Consider the following 23,112-nt stretch of genomic DNA (forward strand, 5'->3'; position numbering starts at 1 on the left):
ATTGCTCATGGAAGTGTTTTGTGTTTCCTTTTGATTATCTTTAAAAGATGATCTGTCTCTAACAACCAAGCTCAGAGAACACCAAGGACCTTACAGAACATTATCTCTATAACAAATTAGTCAATTAAAGAGATTTGGGGAAGCATGCAGGAAAAACATAGGGGGAATGTTGGATTATGCCTGAATGGGAAGATGTTATTCAGTATTTTGCAGCTGCCTAAAATAGATTCAGGCTCCAGAACAGTAGCCAACATTGATACAACACAGAAAGCTTGCTTTAGAATACTAGTTTATCAGTATCCTAGAGCAAAAATACAGCTTAGAAAAAACAGCACAGCAATAACATGAAGCAGATTTGTGATCATTGACAAATCCAAAAGAGAAGCAAAAATTTAATTTCATATGATGATGTACTTTAAAAAAAATGCCAGGGAAAGCAAGTTTCTTGAACATTCCTTTACAACCAACAGCCATAGTAGGCATTTGTATTTTATTTTCTGTAACAACTAAAGTGAGAAATCTGTGTGATTTGTAGTACGTGTATATTAAGAAGTCCAGAGCAGGCAGTGTAAGGGGTACTTTGGGTTATGTGACCAAGTCTGGGGGAAGGAGAAGTGTCCAAGTATGGAGCAGCCAGCAGAATTTTCAGTTGCCGCCCAACTGCCTCCCCTACATCTTCAATATTCCAATGGGTTGGAAAAAATACCAGTGGAACTTTTTTTATTGGATTGGGGTTTTTGGCAACTGCCAAAACATAAATCTATAAACCTGTTCTTAAGTTTTCTGATTGTCTTAAATCAAGAATGAAAGTAGCATAGAACATGATCTCTTTGTTTTTGAATTAAATAAAGAATGTAGAACAAAATGCAGAATTTGAAATAATGCCAGAAATTCTGCTTTTATTATCTTATCAGTAGTTTAACCTCTTTTTGTTATGTCATCTACCTAATTTTCTATTGTTTAGTCTTCCATAACTTGATTGTGTGTGTGTGTGTGTGTAATGGAATTATTTAAATGTTTGGTTTCTTCTTCTACCACATCAATCTATTATGTCTCAAAGTTAGCAGTTTGGGCAGGATCAAAGGTTAAGATGACTTTCATTTTTGGAACCATATATATGATGCACTGCCTGAGGAAGATGGAAGAATACAGATATAATATTATTCAATACTCACAACGTTTGAATTGATTGAAGAGGAGCAAAAAGACCTTTGCTGATAGTCTGCAGTTTATTATCATAGAGAGATAACAAATTAAGATTATGCAGATCTTGAAATGTGTTTACTCTCAGGCAGTTGATCTTATTTGCATTGAGGAGCCTGTAAACAAAGAAAATATTGTTTTTCAATACATACAATCTTGAAAACAAGATTTAAAGATTAGTCTTGGACAAAATGCTATACATAATATGGAATTAAAACCTTCAGTACTGCTATTTATTGATCAGATTATTAATTCATTGGTTTGCAGCATTCCATTTTTTTTCCAAAATGACTTACAAGTTAAACATATGTAACAATATTATGAACATAATAATAAACCCCCTTAAGAATAATGTTATTTAAATATTCAGTCACAGGTAAAATAGGAACTACTTTGATGTACTTAGAAAAAAGTGCCACAATCTAAAGTCTGCCATTGAAAAACTGTTATCTTATGTTTCCATCCATTTCCCTATTCATGGTTGTAAAACATGTATTTGAAAACAAAATTTAAACTACACCTAGTATTGTATGAATACATTAATCTTGTTATATATCACATTCCCAAATCCTCAAGGGCATAACAGATTTGGTGATATGTGCAACTAGTATAAGGCTAAACTACTGTGGTAAGCACAGTATATACCAAAAAGTGATTGCACAGTTCATAGCAGAAGTAATTAAAGCACAAATCTCTAAGTTCAGATCAAAGTTCTTTAGAGATAGGCATTACTGGCCAGAGCATCCATAATGTACTTTGTCAAGAACACCTGGTCTACAAATCACCCAATTTTGAAGACAATGTCATACCATCTACAGCTGTTATTATCAGATCAATTTTTTCTATTATGGGCATCCATATCAGCAATTTAAAAAAAAACCAATATTGAGCTAGGTAACTTCACCTTATTTCTTATAGCTAAATATCAAAGTACCAAAGGATGGTCATGTCTCCAAACTGGGCATGAACTAAATGGCAAAGACATAAACAATCAGCTCCACAATCAGACTCACTGTTTATTTACCAAGTAAAAAAGGTTCTCACAGAAGCTTTTCTAAAAAGTGAATAGAAAGTATTATTTACTTGATACAGATCATTTGTACATTGATGGTAGTATATATATAATGCTTCCTATATTTCTTACTATAGCAGCTCTTTGAGGTGAGTTGGATTGAGTAAGTGATGCAATATCAGCCAGCCAACTTTTGTGCCTAAGAGAGGACTGGAACTCAATCAACAATCCTGCCCAATGATTTCCACCATTACAATGATATGTCTCTCAAATGTACATTTGGTTCTGAAATCTCAAATATTCTCACTTTTAGAACCAATTTTATAATGATAGCACTTGGACTTATATACCACTTCATAATGTTTTACTGTTTTTCTAACTAGAGAGTCAGCATATTGCCCCCAACAATTTGGATCCTCATTTTACTGATCTTGGAAGAATGAAAGTTAATCGTGAGCCAGTGAGGATCGAACCCCTGCAATACTGAATTTTTAGTCACCATGGCTCAAAACATTTGTCATTAAAAAAAAAACAAATCCTGCTACAACTTTCTCAAGAAATTATTCTTCAGTTAAACCTTTTTCAAGACATGCCAAAGAAATAGATGAGATAATCAGCAGCCTTTCTTCATATAATTATATTCCTGGCTGATTGATTAATGTGACTATTACTTCATCTTTGCACTTCAGAAAAATGGGATAATTGAAAATATCATTAATTGATAATTAGTTCCCTAATGTAAATGATAAAAATGTGATCTGAAGGATAAAGAAACTATATTGCTATAGTTACAGTTCACTTCATTACATTCAAAGACCAGAAGAGATCCAGGATACATCTATGTTGAAAATCTATGGAGAGTCTCAGTCATTCAGGTCATAGTTGTCTCAAAGATGCTTTTTCAAGACACAACTGGACTCTCTGGTTTTTCTTTGACAACATTTTGCTTCTTATCCAAAAAGCTTCTTGAGAGAGCTGAAAGAAGCTTCATGGATGAGAAGCGAAATGTCTTCAAAGAAAAAACAGAAAGTCCAGGTGCCTCTTGAAAAAGCACCTTTGGGACAATCATGTTGAACCATATTATAAACTTTAAAACTATGTTAAATAATAAGACCTACAATTACAATGAGATATAAATTTAAGACAGAATTATAAGGCATTTATAGAGTGAGACTTTGTAGAATATAGCATCTAAGGTAAAGTCTACTGTAACCCCCCCCCCTTAAATGTACAAAGCAAAGGCAAGATATGCATCAAATAAATAATACTGTCCACTTTTTGGAGAAGTTATTGTGAGAATCTTGTTTATTGTATTTCTACAGCATTTGCCCTCACTAACACTTCTAATCTAACATGACAAACAGTTTAAAAATAGCAGGACTAGTATCCAATGGGTATTAGATTAATCATTGCTTGGCCATAAACTCAGCCTATCCTACCTCACTGGATATTATGAGAATTACTAAGTAAGTATATATGTTGTGTTTTTGAAGGAAATGTAAAAAATGTTTAATAAAATAAACAAGCAAACTACTGAGATTAGGTATGATTTTCTTAAAAAATGATGACTTTATGTAAATGAATTCTTAAAAAATACTTATGGATTTATAAGTATTATATGGATCTATTTTGTGACAATAATCTTATATAATAATAGTTCTTACGCTTACTATTTTCCAATATTTGCTAATGTATTTACACTGAAAGCCCACCGTCAGGCTGAAAAATCAGTCATGCTAAAGGGTAAATGATTTCCAGTTTCTCCATCATTTTCTCATAAAAATTAGGTCAAACTAAATTTCACAGTTAGATATCTAAGTACATCATTTGGGATAAACGTCTGTGGTAGAAACAAAAATATCAGTGTACATCTTGTTGGTTGCATTCAATGGAAGACACTACGAAGTATTTTCAAAAACATAAGGCAGCAAAGGTATATGAGGACAATCTTCAGCTAAGTCAAAATGCTTACAGGCAATTAAAAGTTATACTGGATTTGGAAAAATATATTCGATTTATCTTTACGTAAGTTTGTATTACAGTCAACACTGATTCTGTCACTTGGCAGCTTGTGAAAGCTACAATAAAGTTTAAAAATTGCAAGCAATATATAGTTGAAAGCACCAAAGGTATTTTTATCACACTAATGGAGAATAGTAATTCCTTCTCCTTTTGTCACAATTACTTTGAGATTTTTAATGGGAAATAGTATTTAAGGTTTTAAATAAATAAATTCCAGTTTAGAGATAAATATCTGAACAAGGTTTGACAGTAGCTGTCATGGAGTACGTACCACCATGACTAATGCAATTTACTATCATTAAGCACTATAACAGCAGTAATTATTGTACAGCACTCAGTGTTTTAATATTACCAACTAAAAGGCAGAAAAATCTATATAGGAGTACTCTGAAAAATAACTATTAAAACTATATCAATTTATTTCAAAAATAATTTGAAAAGTTTTCTGATGATGTACTACCACAGAATATGTGTATAAATTAACATTCTTGGTAATATTCTATCATCTCTGCTATTCTTGTTCTTTACTTAAGAAATATAATTTTGCTAGTTAACACTGCATTAGATTCAATATTTTTTTTTGAAATGTTGAAAAATTGTAAAGTAACTTCTTTATATTTTCTTTCTTTTCTTTTTTCTCCTACACTTCGGGCTCTTTCTTGACTTTCTTGACTTATTTGCTTATTCTTTACTTACTTCTTTCTGTTACTTTTTATTTTCTTGTTTAAAGTTTAATATCTTAAAAAAAAAAAAACTACTACTCTCTTGGAACCCTGGTTAGAAGCACTGTATTTTCCTATACCACATATATTGGTTTCTCTGATGGTCTTCGGACAAAGAGAGGATATGAGAATACCCAAGCTGTACTCCATAAAATTGTTTCTCACAAGAAAACTGCAAAGTAGTGGACTATGAAGGGCGGGAGAGTGGGGGAAAAGGAAATTGCCACCTTTTCTCCAACTGAAAAACAGCTTTTTCAAAGGACACTAAATTTGTACTTCCTTTGCTATCACTTTTGAAACTTGCATCTTAACTGGTTTAAAAAGTTAGACAACTTTTGAAATGACAAGACTGAAAATACCAGGTGAATGTCTTTAATCCATAATATGAGAAAATGAAACTGCATCTTTAAAAGATTTAAGAATTTTTTTAAAAAAACATTAAAAAGTAAGATAAGGTTTTGGCTACAGAAAGTTTTAAACATATTAAGGGTTCCAAAAAGATTGGAATATTGGATTTTGAATAGTGAGATTTTGAAATTAATTTTAAAGAATAAATGTACTTTTATGGAAACAAAAACTGTTTTAATATTGCAGACACAAGCCAAGTAATTTATAATGGCAGTCAGAAATATTTCCAAGGACTGCACCAAGATTTTGAATCAATAATGGCAGCTATGTTGTGTCTTCATGGGAACAGTCTGTTCACAGAAGAGAATGTTATGGAAAAAGATTTGCAACAAAACCTAACAGAGATCAATATGAATGAGTTTCAACAATAATTTTTCATCCGATATTTTTTTAAATTGGATGTTTTAAAATTAAGAAGTAAATAAAAAATGACAATGCCAGCCAGCAGTTGGATTTTGTGTGTGTGTGTATATGTGCTAGCTTTATAAAAGAGGTTGTTCAAAGGACTAAAGACATTTGAAATAAAGATCAACAATCATCTGAATGGATTAAAGCAAATAATATTCTTTACATAAAAAAGGAACACAAAATTGGTTTAGTTGATCAGGAGTACAGTGGCATATTACTATTTTGGGTGGTTCTTTTTGGATTGGCTGATATTTGGACTGGAAAAATGCTGCGTATTGGATTTGCTTATGGTTAACATGGTGTTTAAGTCTTTTTCTGCACAATTACTTATGTAAGTGTGACAGTAGGTAAACTGCCCTTTACTCCAAGCAAGGATTTTTTTATGAGTTTGTTCTCTTCATCATTTAAATTCCAGACTTTTGTTTTATATTAGGATATTGAAATTACTTTATTCCAACTAAATGTGAATTTGCTTATAGTTAAGCGTTGAGATATGACATGTTTATTTGAATTGGACATGTTATTTGGGATGTTTCTCTTTGAATTTTCTGACATCTATAATGGGAACATGTTGTATCTTGGGTTTGCTTACAGTTAATATGGTGTTAAAGCTTTTGGTCCTATAATTACTTTATATATTTTAATCTGACAGCATTTAAAGTAGCTTTGTATCTAATTGACTTTCTAAACGATCTAATTGTCTTTCTAAAGGATATTTGTGAATTTGCTCTTTTTTAAAGGAGAAATTGTCCCTTTAACAATACTTGTTAAAGTATTTTTGTCCACACTAGGATATCGGGACCATTTTATGCTTTCTAAATCGACTTAGCTCTTAGCTCACAGCTAAGAGTTCAGATGTATAATGCTTTTATATATGTTAAATAATGTTAGTATCTTAGATATCTGTTTGGACATTTGGTGACACCTGGATTAGAGAAGATTTGATTTGCCTATAGATAAGAGTTGAGTTATGGGATGGAGAGTTTTATATCTGTGAATCAAGAGGAGGGGAAGAGAGTATGAAATTTTAATTAGTAAATCAGAAAAAAAGTCTTTCTTTCAGATAGATACTTTGAGTTATACCTAAATTTGTTTTTAGTCTGTTGATTTTATTGCATTCTTTATTTATATTTATTCTTTTTCAAATTTGTCCTTCAAATTTTTCCCAGAGAAGTTCTTATCATATTAATAAGGTATCCTCCAGAGCCTGTTTGCAAGCAAATGGAATTAATTAACCTCTGGAGATCATTGCATCAGGCAATGAAGAATCGTTGCTACAAGCATAAAGTCTTTTAAAAATGGTCTGATTACAAGGAAGTGGTAAAATTTGAACCTATCAGACTGACATCTTCTTTCCGAGTAGAGGAAGAAAATCCAAATATTAACAGGCTGCATACAATGGTATGATAACACAATTGATTTTGTTTCATTAATTGTCAAGAGTGGCCATTAACTGTCAGTTGTTCCACTATGATAGACTAATATGGAAATTGGAAGTTTTCAAATCAAACAGGAATTTAGACTACATAACCTGATTAATGGGTTACCTATTTTTTTCCATTAGAAAAACACCTAAAACAGATGATTTAAAACATTTTGCTGGATGTGTGCAGTAATAAATAGCATCTTAGAGCAAATATTTCATTTTGAGATCACAGATGAAAAATTCATATTTTCTCCCCTTAATGATATATAAAACCAGGTAAAATTAGCAAACTGGTAAAATTTTATAAAATTTTACAAAACTCCAAATTATTGCAAGCCAAGCTATTTTCATTGTATTGATAGGGCTAGTCCTATATTTCAATGTTGTCCATTTTTGATAAATGAAACCAAATATTTTCAAGATGTTCATGTCTGACATACTTACAAGGCTTCCCAATTCAAGATACATTTACCATTAAATATTGATTTTCAGACATAGATCATCAATTAATATAAATCTGGTGTCACAGTTTTAATATAAATTATACTCCTATTCATATTATGTTGTGTGTCAGTCAGTCACGTGAGCAGTGCTCACTTTTTCTTCTTCTGCCTATCATTGTAAACTGCCAATGAATCCAACAGGGAATAAGAACATAATGTACTTCCAATATGTCTGTTACATTAACTATGTATCTCATAATGTTCATTTTGAAGCAAGACAAATAGATTCAAAATCACATGGACAACAAAATGTTATCTTGGACAACTATGACAAATTGGGTAGGTTACTTTTTATGTAAAAGATTCAGCATGTTTTCTCTACTAGGGGAAATAAACTTATTCATGCTCTTTGGTGAAAAATGAATTCGGAGCAGATATATATGGGTTTATAACAGCTGCATAAAATTATTTTGTTATTCATAGACAAAATATATTGGGGATTTAACTTGTATTTATTATAGTTAAATGGAGGAGTTTCTTTCTTCTTTTTCTTTCTTTTTTTCCAGTAGAACATCTTTTGTTAGAAGGCAAGGTAGGACCTAGAGAAGGGCCTTTTCTGCTGTGGCACCAGTGGTGGGATATGACCAGTATGCCCAGGTCCTGGCGTAATGGTGCCTTCTGGGAGCACCAAGTACTGTTCTGGTACAGTGCTCTGGACGGCCCACCTGCGGCCCATCCTCCTTTCATGTATTTGTGCTGATCAGAGCTTCCCTACATGTGCACAGAGCATACGACGCCTGCGACGACACTCTGCCGAGAAGCTGGAGCATTGTGGGTGTTGCAGGCGGTAAGTACGCATGCATGTGCTGCACACGTGCATGTAGTGGATGCTTGGCCCCATTGCACCATACTGGTTGCAACGGGATCGGAACCCACCACTGTGTGGCACCATATTTCGCAATCTTCTTCCTTCCATGGTGAGGTTGGCCTCATCACTTCTAATTTCAAAGGTCCCTCCAGATCTGGTTATTCCATATCGACTAGTGATGTGACTCTATACTATTAATGTTCCTTGTCTATTATTTCTTTATTTTAGTTTTTGTTCTTAAAAATTAATTTTTTTAAAAATAATGATAATATTTTTTAAGTATTTATTGTTTTTGTTTTCTGTACAAGTCATATGCTTGTGAGAGGATCATCAATATGAGGTATTCTAAGTAGAAAAGTTAGAAAGGGACAGGTATCATTTCCCTGTGATTCCATATTAAGGATACAATCATAATTTATGTATTACTTTGTGAATTCCTACATGTTACAGAATTGTCTAATCAATTCAGAAATACTATTAATATTTCATAGATACATAACACTTTGGGATTTAACAGATTTATCAGAGAAATTCCTGAAATATTACTAGTTATGCTAACCAAATGTATGGAATTAGTTACACATGCAGTGTATAATATCAGAAACATTTCATATATCATTCTGAATGCACTGTTCATTTGAAAATCCTGTAATGGCTTATAACTTTTAAAAAATTAAGGAAAAATAATCCAATTAAACCCTATTAAATACTAAATTAACCAGTACAACTTTTTAAACTGTCCAATGTTGGGTTCTCTTATTGAAAGATCTAGCAAACAAGTACAAACTTGCAAAATCTTAAGTACAAATTAAAACTTAAGTTCATACCATTGAGCTGTTAAAATGTATCTTAACAATGTGAACAGTCCAATTACACTACTTTACAATAATTATTAAAAAAGAGTAGTACTAAAAGAAACTAAAAGTTAGAATAGACATTCTTAGCATAAGTTAAACGAGGTGAGATGGAAGAAGGTTCTCCAGTAATAATATACAGCCACCTTCCAATCCTACTCCAGAGCAAGCATAGATTCACTCCAAGGTTAACATCAGATCAGTAAATATGACATTTCATAGTTTGATGGCTTCACACACCAGTCTTCTCAACTAACAATAAACATATTAGTGGAGTTTCAGTGTGCAAGGTCATGTTTTTAGCATTTGTATACTCTGTTTTGAAATAAAATAAACTTGGATAATACTCACAATAACTGCAAAGATACAAGCCCATCCAAAAGGCCCTTGGGAATCTCTGTGATCTTATTTCCATAAAGTACTCTGAAAAAAAAAAGAAAGGACAAAATAAACAGCATTCTCAAATTTAATGCTTTTGAAGAATTGACTCTTTAGACACAAGCTCACCTCGCCACCTAAAAGTAGTATACTTCAGCAATGTAAGCAATATTAAAATAAAACTTTCAAATAAATAAGACATTATTCAAGCCTTCTGGGTTTGAAAATATTATTCATAATTTACTGAGGTTTTTATGCTTCTTTTAAAGTATTGCATGATAGCAATAGCAATGGCACTTAGACTTATATACCACTTTACAGTGTTTTACAGCCCTTTCTAAGTGATTTACAGAGTCATGATATACTGTATTTAAAAGTTTGAATGTGATACAATTCAAAAAGGTCAAAATTTGTTACAGAATTGTCATGAAATTTCCAGTGAATTGAAAGTAATGCATTCATTATTACAGGCTAATGGGATTGTGTTTGCTCAGGATCACCATTTGGTTTATCAACTAGATTACGTGGGACTGCTGCAAATCTCATTGATGTATCCCATCTTACTTGTCTTCAACTGTCCATCAGAGGAAATTAGGTACAGATACAGATTAATAGAGTTGGAAGGAACCTTGTGGTTATCTAGTCCAACTCCCTGACCAAACAGACCCTACACAATTTCTGACAGATGGCAGTCCTGTCTCTTCTTGAAATCTTCCACTGATAAAGTTCCCACAACTTCTGAAGGCAAGCTGTTCAATCGGTTGATTGCTCTCAAGGTAAAGTTGTGTCAGTTCATAATATATAATATAATATAAAACTGAAGGAATGCTTGCAAAGCTAGAGTATCACTTACTGTTTGGGGTTATTAAAAAAGGCACACCCTTAATATCTGAAACCCAAAGGAATGCACACATACCACCTTCCCCTATTTTGAATCAGCACTGAAAGGAACATCTTTTCATAATTGTACCATTTCATAATAAGCAGCAGAATTATGTTTCTGTTTCATGGAGTGCCAATCCGTGGTCTGTTTATTCAGACATAATCCCAATAACTTCAGTTGGGTTTAAAATTGTGCTATTTTAGAATAGTTCCACTTTTGCCAAAACAATATTAGGATTAAAATTCAAGTAAAGTATAAACACTTTTGAGATACTTTCTTTTGACATTAAGAACCCAGGATGTGTCTTGTTGAAATAACATTTCGTAGCCAAGAAAGGATTGCTTGTCTTCTTTTGCATTGCACATATTTACCAGTGCACAACTAATTGGCTGGCAAAGCTATGTACTCCCCAGAACATTTAATGCATCCGAATCACAGAACAATGATTAGTGTTTGCCTGCTGTTCTATATACTGTATATGTTGACATATTTATGCATCATACCAGTTAATAGAACCTAAAATTCATCAGTTTTTCCAGATAACTTAATTTTCTTATTTGGAAGCATTTACAAGTACCTTATTTAAAAGTTGGATTAGCATATCCTCAAACCATATTCAGGCTTTTAAAGACTCATAAATGTTATCCAAGGAAATGCAGAGGACAGTAGTAAAAGCTTGAAAGGGCTGCACATTCTGAAGCTAAGCTAGGGGAATGTTGGATATTTTGAAAGTCCAATAATAAACATTATATTTGTAGGATAGAAAACATGAAACAAAATTCAGCCTAGTCATTCAAGGTAACAATGATTACCGCAATAGGATATCATTACAGTCATTCAACAGCATCTAATATTCCCTCATTCATTCAGTGATAATGTAAATGGGAAAGAAACATCAAATACTAATCATTTGGGCCAACCTATTCTAGCTTTTAAAAATTGGCCAAAAGAGAACTGTTCTATAGGGTGAACCAATGTTTTACCTTTACACGAACAGGCTAAAATAAGGCAGACTGGAAACTTGACCTGAAACGCTGAGATAAAATGGGTTTGCTGAGTGAAATTTCCACTAGTATTCAGTGTTTTGACCATTTACATCTTTAGGAATTGTATTACTTTAGGAATTGAAGTTGATAGGCTTCAAGATCTGTCTTCAGATTATGCAAAACAAATTTAATCATCAAGGCACAAAGAAATACCCAGTTAGATTTTTTTTTCAATATAAATCTCTTGGGACTTAATGTCCTAGCTGCATCTATCTGAGCTTCCTATAAGAGTATCAATTATACTACAGAAAGTACCAATTTTCTTGGATGGTTAAGGCATACGGATAATTAGAGAAATGGTCTGGAAACTAGCAATCTGCTGTAAAGGTAACTATTCTATTCTGGTAGGGCTACTAATAAGTATTGTTATATGCTATTATAGTAAAATTAACTGAGATTTGAAAAGCAAATATGTCTTGTGGAGAAAAAGAAATTTGGTTATGTAATTGTGACAATTCAAGGTACTGTATTAAATATCAAGTATGTTTGAGATAAAATAAAATTTTAAATGGCTAACCACTAAAATGACATTTTTTCAAACTACAATAAGCCATGGTGGTGCAGTGGTTAGAGTGCAGTACTGCAGACTATTTCTGCTGATCACCAGCTTCCAGCAGTTTGGCAGATCAAATCTCACCAGGCTCAAAGTTGATTCAGCCTTCCATCCTTCCGAGGTGGGTAAAATGAGGACCCAGATTGTTGGGGGCAATTGGTTGACTCTGTAAACTGCTTAGAGAGGGCTGGAAAGCACTCTGAAGTGGTACACAAGTCTAAGTGCTATTGCTATTTCAGGAAAAACTCCAAAGATTTTAATAAGACATGCACACACAAGTGCATGTAAAGAAAAAAAAATACTGAGTGAGACACAAATTTAATTTTGAAAGCTAAGCTCACTAATATTTATTCTATTCTTTCTATTATCAGTTGAGTCCCTGAGAAGTTTAACAAAAAGCTTTTGAGTTTTACCACGACTGAAACATAATTTAAAAGATTGCTTTCTTACTTAATCTGCAGTCTCTCTAGCTTTCAATTCCAAATGAAATCTCAGAATATAATATCATTAGGCAACGCTCACATAGCACTTTTTCATATTAGAAACGGTGGGCTTCCATGTGTAAAGAAAAATAAATAAATCCAGCCTCTGTTACTATTCTGCAATAACATAGAAGCTCATAAACACTATTAAAATATTAAATAGAATATTTATTCCTCCACTCCCACTTCTTAAAATTAAGAAGGAAAAACAGAATTAAGAATTAAGAAGGAAAAACAGAAGCTTATTTCATGAAAAAGAAAGCTTTTTAAAAAGTTAACAGTACTAGACCCTAGCCTGGAATTAATTCACATATGCATATGCAATCTGAGGGTTGAGTTTAGGAATAAGTTTATCACATAATTTATTTTTTGACACATTAACTAAAAATGATTACACTCTTCCAGAAGAGCTTAATCTCGAGCCAAAGCATCATAACATGACTTATTGGGTGCAATTCAGATATGCTACCAGGTGCTTTTATTTACTTCGGCATACAAGGAAGCCTCACTGCTAAATTGTAAAATTATGCCTTAAGATTCAAAATGTAAAAAATGGAAATGCTCTATTCATTAGAGAGGAACTATGAAAATGCAAATGAAAGGGAAAACATTCAAATGCAAATGTGGTAATCTGTAGCATACATAATAGGATTTTATAACATCAAGGTCCTTATGTTGGCTTTTCATAGACAGATGCATTGGCATAAATATTTAGGATTGGAGTGCCAATGTACTGAGTTCTAGGATTGTTGCCATATTATAATATTGTATTTATTTACAAGAAAAGTTTTGTGGCATTTAAATTAAATGTTTTTTCCCAAATAACCATAGACTAAATCATATAATCTATTTTTTTTTGCTTTCACTTGAATACATAGCAGTAGTTTAATGTTTAGAAGCTATCTTCTAAACTTCCTTTTGTTACTTGTCCAACTACTGATAATAGAACAATTACACTATGTTGTAAAAAAGAAAATTGTATTACTTTACATCATCATATTACACACTATCTTTCAATAGTGTATAATAGTATAACACAAAACATAAGGATTTATAACATAAAACAACAATTTTAAAGAAATCCTTAAAAAATGAGCAAAATAAAATAGCTAGGATTCCACAGCAGAGAGAGGAAATTTTCCATTTGTTTTCAAAAGACACATGAAAAGAATATAAATAAACTAAAAAACAAAGAAATTTTTTTTGACACCTGTTATTTACTCCTTGCAAAGAGAAGAGTTCCATAGAAGATAGAAATTGAATAAGATCTTGTTGGATAATCTTAAAATAATAATGGACTTAAAATTTCTTAAATAATTCAAAACTGATTTTGAAATTATACTTACTACTAATTCAAGCTCAATAAATATCTTTTCTAGGTTCAGTTTGTTCGTGATCTATGGCCATTCTGGAAAGGATGACTTAGTTATAATAATTCATGCATTGAATCAGAATCAGAATTGAGCTGGAAGGAACTTGGAGGTCTTTTAGTCCCCCTGCTCAAGAAGGAAACTTATATCATTTCAGACAATTGACTGTCTCTACATCAAGTTTGGATTTCTGCAATTCACTGCATGTGGGTTTTCTACCAAGGAGTTGTGGCTAGGGTAACACGCTGCAGCTTTTTCTGAAGCAGGTAACCTTTTGCAAACAACTTACAGTCTATTCTGAAGCAGCTGCCAATTTGTGATAGAGTCAGATTCAGTGTACAAGGCTTAAATTTCAATATCTCAAAGAGTGCTTTCCTTTTAAATAAGATTGGCACCAGCTAAAGAATTTCCTGCTTACCTATTCAAACTGGTTCTGTTTTAAAGCTGAATTAATTTGATACTATCAAATCAATCAAATTTTAGTTTTTAAACTTTTTATGATTTAAGTATTTTATTAGTTTAAGACAAATAATTTGAATTATTTATTTTTTAATCAATACACTAAAACTGTCATTGTCATAACCTTTCACTGAACAAAACACTGCATCACAGGAGAGTAATTTTTTAAACCAAACTATTTCAAATAGTAATAATAGTCAAAATGTGGCTAAAATCTGGGTCCCATGACTCTCGTGGAATTGAAATTGAGCAAATGTTATAAAACAATTTTTATCATAAAATTATCATAGTTTATGGCAGAATGCAACATGTCATAAATATTTGTGTGCTTATTTTTGATTGCTCAACATGGCTATTTCAAGACAGCTACCTATCTGAAGATACCCTAACTTTTCCAGTGAAGGCAGTACATTAGAAGTTCTGTTATGGCTGAAGATATTGGGGCATCTGGTAAGGAAATATCTCTGAAGATATGACCAATAGGGTGAGAGTTGTCTAGCTGCTTATCATAACTTGACTGTTTATGTTTTCCCTGCTTTTGCTTTATTTTTTTAAAACTGAAAAGTGAATTCAACATAACAAACAAACAAACAAACAACAAATAAATATCTTGAATCTTCTCTGATATTTGCTTATGACCTTTTAAAACTATCCTAATTATAATGCTATTTATTATGTGTAGCTAAAATATTCTTTTAAGATCCAATATTTTCTGATTGTGGTTACATCAGAAATTATTTATTGTTAGGGCATACTGCAGCCCAACCACCTTTTTGAGAAAGCAATAATACATAGAGTGTGTTTGATGAATTAAGCATATAATTAGTAAATTATATCTCAGTTTATTCCCCACCCCCCAAAATGAGGATTTAACTTCCATTCAGTAATGTGCAGTAGGTTGCTGTATGTTTGGTTGTCCCTAATAATATGATCTTCAATATTCAGGCAAATAAAAATACAGACTGTGCCTAATGTTACAGTGGCCTAATAATTAACCTTCATACTGTGTTCATCTATAAAAGGAATCTAGATTTACACAAACAATGGCACCTTCAGCTCAGATCAATTTCAATTAAACAAAGGTTTGATCTTCCTACAAGGAGAAAACTACACAAGGAAAATGAAAGCATAACAGACCAATATTTAATCCACTTATTTTTAAGAGTTTTAAAAAATCTCCCCTTGAAGGTTATTCTGTACTTACAGAGAGGTGAGTAATTTCAATCCATGAAAAGCATCTGGTGCAATATCTGATATCTGATTTTTGCTGATATCACTGCAAGAAGATATAGGAGAAGACAAGACACATATTTTTTTAAAAAACGCCTATGTTTCTGAAAACTATTTATGCTTTTTTAAAAAAAAACTCTGGCACCCACTTTAGCTCTACTTAAATTGTTGTGTCTGATTGTTGATTATGTTGTTGACTGAAAGGATAATGAATTGCAGAAGGTAGTCTGGGCTCCCTTCAATGAGGCAACAATTCTTACTGAGGTGAAACGCATTTCCCTCAAAAATACTTTTTTTTTTTGCTTCACTAGGTACAGGCCTAGTGAATAGAAGTAACATAATCACTTTCTGAAGATAGCACCACCTTACAAAAAGCCATACAATTTAGCCAACTTTTTTGTGTGGTTCTGTATTACCATTTTATGCATAAGCAATATATTTTACTGTATCAAAACATCTGAAGTCAAGCTGTATAGCTATGTATTAGCACTTATAACACCTATGGCTATTCCAATCTGAATTTCAGTGTCACATTTTTCCTCCCTTTCTAACCTAATATTATTGTTGCGGTCTCCACTTGTATTATACTGTGGACAGAAGCCCCAGCATCTCTGATCAGTCTGAGCTTCTCCTTTGGGATTTAAATTATTGAACTTTATCTCTGCTTTATAAGGAAAAGTCTTAAAAGAAAGTGTTACTGTGCTGAAGGCAAAGAAAAAAAAAGAAAGAAACAGCACTGGCTGCCTTCCACGGTTTAATTACTCAGTGTGAACTTAATAAGAACACTGAGCATCTCAAACTGATTCTCAAGGATAGCAGAATTTCTTTGATGCTGGATGTGCACAACAATATATATTGAACTTATAATAAGCAAAGTCATCTGTAAAGAATTAGGATTCTCCAAGTAAAAATTTCACACTTTGGAAGTTTGGAGAAAAGGACAGTACAAACTCAATGTTGCTTTCATTCACAGTCTTAGCAAATCTGTGGTAATAGAGTTGCAAGATACTATAAAAATAAATTTGCTTACATATACCAACAGAATATTTAATGATATGTCCAGTGCCCAGACTGGTCCAGATTTTTTTTGTATCTTCCATTCCTGAGGGCTGAGTATGAGAGCAAGACCCTTGAGTCTATCTAGCTTACCACGTTCTCTCTCGAAATCTTGGATCTTTTGAGATACATAGCCGTGGAAATGGTGAATAATTTTTTGCATAATGTAATGGAGACAGTGTATGTTCATTCTCACTGGATTCAGAAGATTATGCCAATTACTGCTCAGCTTTAAATGTGCCTTTTTGTGACAAGATGTATAATATAATAAATCTATACAACTATATCTATTTTTGAAATGCACTATTTTTTTTTACTTTTTTCCACAACTGGCTTGTGTTATGGAAATCAGCTATCATTACCATAATAGGTGACTTGCAGCAGAGAGGCAGAGGCACTTGAATCAAGATTCTGGTCAAATTGTGAGTAGCTTTTATCTTCACCAACTCCCTTTGAGTGTCGCAGTGACCTGAGAATTAGGGAATTCTGATGCAATTCTCTCTTAATTTTTGGAACAACTGCTGCTTTATTCTCAGTATTGTTCACATGAAGCCACTGGGAAAGGTGTAAATGCTTAGGCAGCAATACGCTGGTGACGCTCAGCTTGACATGATATACATGTTCTAAACCAGTGTTTAGCTACAGTAATGATTTATATGAGAGAAAATAAATCTAAACAAGATGGAAGTTGGAAATTCAGGAGATAAGAACTGAGTTTGTTCGCAGATGGGCTGCATTCCATTAGGAAAAACAGTGACAGGAAGGAATGCCTATTACCAGCTCCATAAATAATGGCAGTTGTACACTTTTATGAGACAGTTTTTCAATGTTGTTTAAGTGGATGTCCTGTATAAAATGTATGGATTAACATGTTGTCCCATGTATTCTGCCACCATAGTCATTGAAGTAACTCATTTTCAAAGAAGTGACTGTGGTTTCTTCATTTAAAAAATAAAGGATATCTCTACAATTTCTTGAATATTTTTCATGATCATCGGCTAAATATTTTAGTTCCCAAATCAAATTTCAGTAGACCTGTAACAGCACTTTCATGCTTTGCTCTTTTTACGAAACTCCCTTTTTACTACCAATGTAATGTAAATTTAGAGCAATTATACTGAACTTGTTAAGTGTTTTCAACACCCACATTGACATCAATATTAAAAAGATTAGTATGTTTTTTAATTGAACTTATTTCATATCAAACTAAAGAAGAATACTACTATTGCAAGCAAACTGCACTTAAGATGATTTTTCTTTCCAAGAACAAGAAACTTACTTAAGTGACTTTAAATAAATAAATAAATACTACTTAAAACAATTTGTGGATGGTAAAGAAAGGATAAAGAAGTTGATTTTAGTGGTTTATTTGTCATGGAGTATTAGATACACTGCCTCCATAGCACTAAGAAGGCATCTCTATCTTAAACCCTGCTGGGGTAATTTATGAGCTTAAATACAAATACATTAAGTGGGTTTAATTTTTGCATGAGCAATTTTCCTTCACTTTTTGTCACGTTTGTTCTACTGTTTCCTACTAAGCATCTCTCAAAGAGTGAACTTTTGGAAATACAAGTGACACTGTCAACACACTCTACTTCCCCAAGCTTGCTTCACGAGATAGAAGAAAATTGGGACAAATTTGAATAAATGCAGGCATTAAGGGGAGATCAGGAAGAGAAATCAGCCCATTTTTAATTACCTAGGAAATCAGCTTTCCTCCAGAAAGTAAAAACTACAGGAATATGTCCAAGGTGTCAAATTCAAGAATTACACACACAATTTTGTATAAATATGAAACTCTGGACACCTGGTGGCAAAATTAGAGCTTTGCCTACATGGCTGCCTCAAAGAATGGTAAAATATACTGAAAATATTAAGCATACCAAGACGTTTAACTTACTTACATTCTTTTAAGTTTCTTGTATTGAGAGAAGGCTCCAGGAGGAATGGCTTTTATGGAATTCTGCTCTAAACGGCTGAAAATAAAATAAAAAGCATAATTGTCAAAATTGCAAAGATATATGAACAATCTTTGGTATTTCATTTTTATTATTTATATAATATATAAATAACACATCTACACATACACATACACACAGACACATACACATAAATTATATAAAGATAAATCTTTTGAAAATCATATTTAAGCAAAACAGGCAAAAGTAAAAGAATAACAAAATATGGATTTAATATTATTAATAGCAGAATGAGGAATATTATAATAAGAAACAGGAGTATAATGTGTGGTAATTTGTACCATATGGTTTCTATAAATGGCAATAGTGGTATAATAGATTTTCTCAGCAAAATCCAAGGAAATGTTGTGTCTTTCTAGAGCAGATCTAAGATGAGCAATGAGTATATCAGAGGAACACAGGAAGCAAAGGTCCTGCTGCACAAAGATATTTTCACTTGTTCAGCATTACAGTTCAGATAGAAGGTTAAATAGAATTTTAGATATTTAGTATATTGGACTATACGATCCCAAGGTCCTTTCTGTTAGATTGGCGGAAGGAAAAGCAGAGGCGTCTGAGGTAACCGTAAGAAACTCTTTATTACAGGCAAGAACAGTAACTGTAGGTAGACCGGCACCGCTCCTCCATCTGACAGCTTTTTATATGGAGCTGTCAGACAGACGAGCCAATAGCCTCGCGTATGACAGCCTGGCAACCCGCAGGCACGCCTGATTGGCTAAGGCGCGCCTGGCTGCTGCCGAGCTGTCATTCGTAAGTCCGAGGACTTACGAGGCTATTACACTTTCAGGCCTTACATTCTATGATTCTATCATCATTATAAAATTGAAAAGGATAGTCTTTAATATATTCCATAATACTTCTAAACAACTTGAAATAGTTTTTTTAAACAGTGAATGTACTATTGTGCATTGAAGTCTATTGTAGAGTTCTGAAAGATCACAGTTCTGTGATCTGTTTTGATATACTAAGAATCACTTTTTTTTAACCTTTGGGAGTTTTATTTTTAAGACTTCAACAACTGTTCAGGTCAAATGACAAGAACAATTTCCTTCACTTGCTCTAATAAAATTGAAAATACTGCAGACAACACAGAGCGGCTTGACAGATTCAGAGATATTCTGAACATGATATAAGAGCAAGTCCCTTTATATTCTGGCTTTATTATTGTCTTTTAAATAACTTTTGCTATCCAGAACAGTCTTTCAACAAAGCAATAAAAAAAGCAAGCAAGCAAGAAAAAAGATGTACTAAAAGCGAATAAATGATCTTATAGCAATAAAAATCCTAATATATCCTGTACAAGTCTATTTCAAGATTCACCCTTTTTTGTTATGTCTCTATGAGTACTAGAACTCTACATCAAAACAATAAGACAGCATTGTATGTGTTTATGTGTATATATGTGTAGAGGCACAGAAACGAATTCTGTCTTAAAGCCAGGCTATTAATTGTTAGTCACAGAACTGCATGTAATATACTATATGTTATTAATATGTGCATGTAATTTATATAGGAAAAATAATATAGATGGTTGACATAGAAGGTTACATAGTCATATAGAAGAAAAATATATTTCGATATACAAATAAATACATGTATGTTATACTGTATTTAAATATGAAATTATGTTCCTTTTGGTGAACTATTCCCCAGCAAAGAGCTGGTGGTTTTAGATTTTAAACAACTTATTTAATTTCACAGAGAAGCTACTCATGAAACCACATTAACTGATAACTGCCACATCAGTGTGTGTGTGTGTGTGTGTGTATGTATATTTCGATTCCCAGTAAGGGTATGGCTAGCTGATGAGAGCTAAATAGCTTGAAATAGATCTATACTAGTCTCCCTTTATTTATTTATCAGCACAAATGCAACAAATATATATAATATATATATATATAATATATATATTATGAATGAATACAAAAATAAGTGAATATAAAGAATAAAAATTGACTTCTGGAACAATCTATATCTGATATATGAGTTTGTTTGACCAGAGATATGAAGGGTACTTTTAAAAATGATTCAGGAAATAATGTATTATATCCAAGATATGTATAAACCACCAATATCTATCAATATTTTTTTATATTTTAATTTTTTTATATTTTAATAAGTTCATATTTGTATAGAATATAATTGCTTTATAGAAGTGGTAGTTGATTTACAACAGTATCAACAGTAGAAACCTTCAAATTTCTAGGTTCTATCATAACTCAAGACCTAAAATGGACACCTAACATCAAAAGCATCATCAAAAAAGCACAACAAATATATGTTCTTTCTGTGCCAACTCAGGAAGCTCAAACTGCCCAAGGAGCTGCTGATACAGTTCTACAGAGATTCTGTCATTTGCACCTCCATAACTGTCTGGTTTGTTTCTTCAACCCAATAAGACAGGCACAGACTTCAGACGATAATCAGAACTGCAGAAAAAACACCTGCTATCAAACTGCCTTCCATTGAGGACCTGTATACTGCATGAGTTAAAGAGGGCTGTGAAAATATTTACAGACCCATCACATCCTGTACATAAATTGTTTCAACTCCTACCCTGAAAACAACGCTATAGAGCACTGCACACCAAGACAACTAGACACAAGATCAGTTTTTCCCCCAAACGCCATCACTCTGCTAAACAAATAATTCCCTCACCATTGTGAGGGACCATTCACTAAGACTGCATTACTATTACTATTAGTCTTCACATCATTCATATCGTCCCACTTATGACTGCAGGATTGTAACTTTGTTCCTGATTGCTTATTTGTACCCTATGTTTATCATTAAGTGCTGGACCTAATGATTCTTGATGAATGTATCTTTTCTTTTTATGTACACTGAGAGTATATGCACGAAAGGCAAATTCCTTGTGTGTCCAATCACACTCGAACAATAAAGAATTCTATTTTATTCTAAATAATTTACTTAATACTAGTATCAAGACTTTTCTTCTCAATGTTTAAATATTTATCAAATAACAAATAACTTGGCTTCTTACCACACTTTTATTAACTGTAAAGATATTGTGTTAATTGATTAATAAAAGATGGTTGCTCAGTCAATGTTCACTAAGCTGTAAAACAAAATCAGTCTGTTGGTAGGTTGATGATGTACAGGAGCAGTAAATCCTTTCCCTGAACAACTGAATGTGTTCAGTATTCATGAATGTTGATTGTGATAGAAAAGAAAATATCTAGACTGAGGTATAGAGAATGTTTTTTTTCTGAGGACCTTTTAACTTTTATTACTCAGAGGATGACATGCCTGACTGGCTGACTAGAACTTTCAGAAGCATTTTCTTTTACGTTTTGCTTAGACTTGAAAATAAGCATTGGATAAGTTCATACTTTATCATGCTACACTGTCTAAACTGAACAGTTATGCTTCATAATTGCACTTTATGTCTTGGTATGGTGTGTGAGCCTACCTTTTTTCACTGCAGGTTTTCCAAAAGAATAAATTTAAGATTTTGTTAAAGCAGGGATCCTAAACATAGACTGTCTAGCAGTCTCACCCAAAAAGGGTGTTAAGAAAGTAGTTAGTAACTGTAATATTCTAGAGCCCTTGTATGGCTTTGTTGAATAATTTTTGGATTTGTAATTGGATAAACAGGGCAAGGCAGAAGTGAATAATGTGTCTAATCATATAGTACGGATGAATAAAATAATTTGCTTGTGCTTGTAAGAAGAGGGATAAGGAGTTTTTTTAAAAAAATACCTTTTAATTTTTTGGTTCTTTGTTCTTTTTTTTCCTTTGCATTTTTTATTACCTTTTAAATATTTTTTATTCTTACTTCTAAGTTTAGTTGGCCTTATTGTTTGTGTTGCAAAAAATTTGCAAAACTTTTCACTAAAGTATTTTTTTAAATGACTGAGTTTCTGTTATATTTATACCAGAAAGATGTGCTGAGAATCATCATGAATGCCTTCCCTTGAGATCAGAGGTCCACTATATTTGCCCAAAGTTGATAGGAATGTGTGAGGCCACAAAAAAGAAGACAGAAGAAAAAACGTCTACTAATTTTTAAGGAATCTCTCCCTTCTTGATTTGAGATGATGGATCTTGCGAGCAAAAGACATGATGGAATCACTGGGAGCTTTCCATGGTGCTGCTTTGTCTTGTGAGGTTAATGCAGAAGAATCAAGTTGCAACTTCTTTTGGGATGCTCAAAAGTTATATTACTGTCTATGTGTATGTATTTATGTGTGCACACATTCATGAAATAGAGGTACACACTTATACTTGGCATTTCTTAATATTTTCATAAACTAAAAAATCACTAAGCACTAATAAGGAGCTAA

At 32.6% G+C, this 23,112-nt stretch overlaps 1 protein-coding gene across 1 annotated transcript in view; it reads right to left on the reverse strand.

The window, feature by feature from the left end:
• SLIT3 (slit guidance ligand 3) overlaps positions 1–23,112 on the reverse strand; it is a 506,804-nt gene that overhangs the window by 149,725 nt on the left and 333,967 nt on the right. The window contains 4 exon segments of the mRNA XM_032210926.1: positions 1,176–1,319; positions 9,718–9,789; positions 15,742–15,813; positions 18,731–18,802. Coding sequence (XP_032066817.1) covers positions 1,176–1,319; positions 9,718–9,789; positions 15,742–15,813; positions 18,731–18,802 — 360 coding nt within the window.

Source organism: Thamnophis elegans, chromosome 2 (assembly GCF_009769535.1).
Source record: "Thamnophis elegans isolate rThaEle1 chromosome 2, rThaEle1.pri, whole genome shotgun sequence".
Lineage (NCBI taxonomy): Eukaryota > Metazoa > Chordata > Lepidosauria > Squamata > Colubridae > Thamnophis > Thamnophis elegans.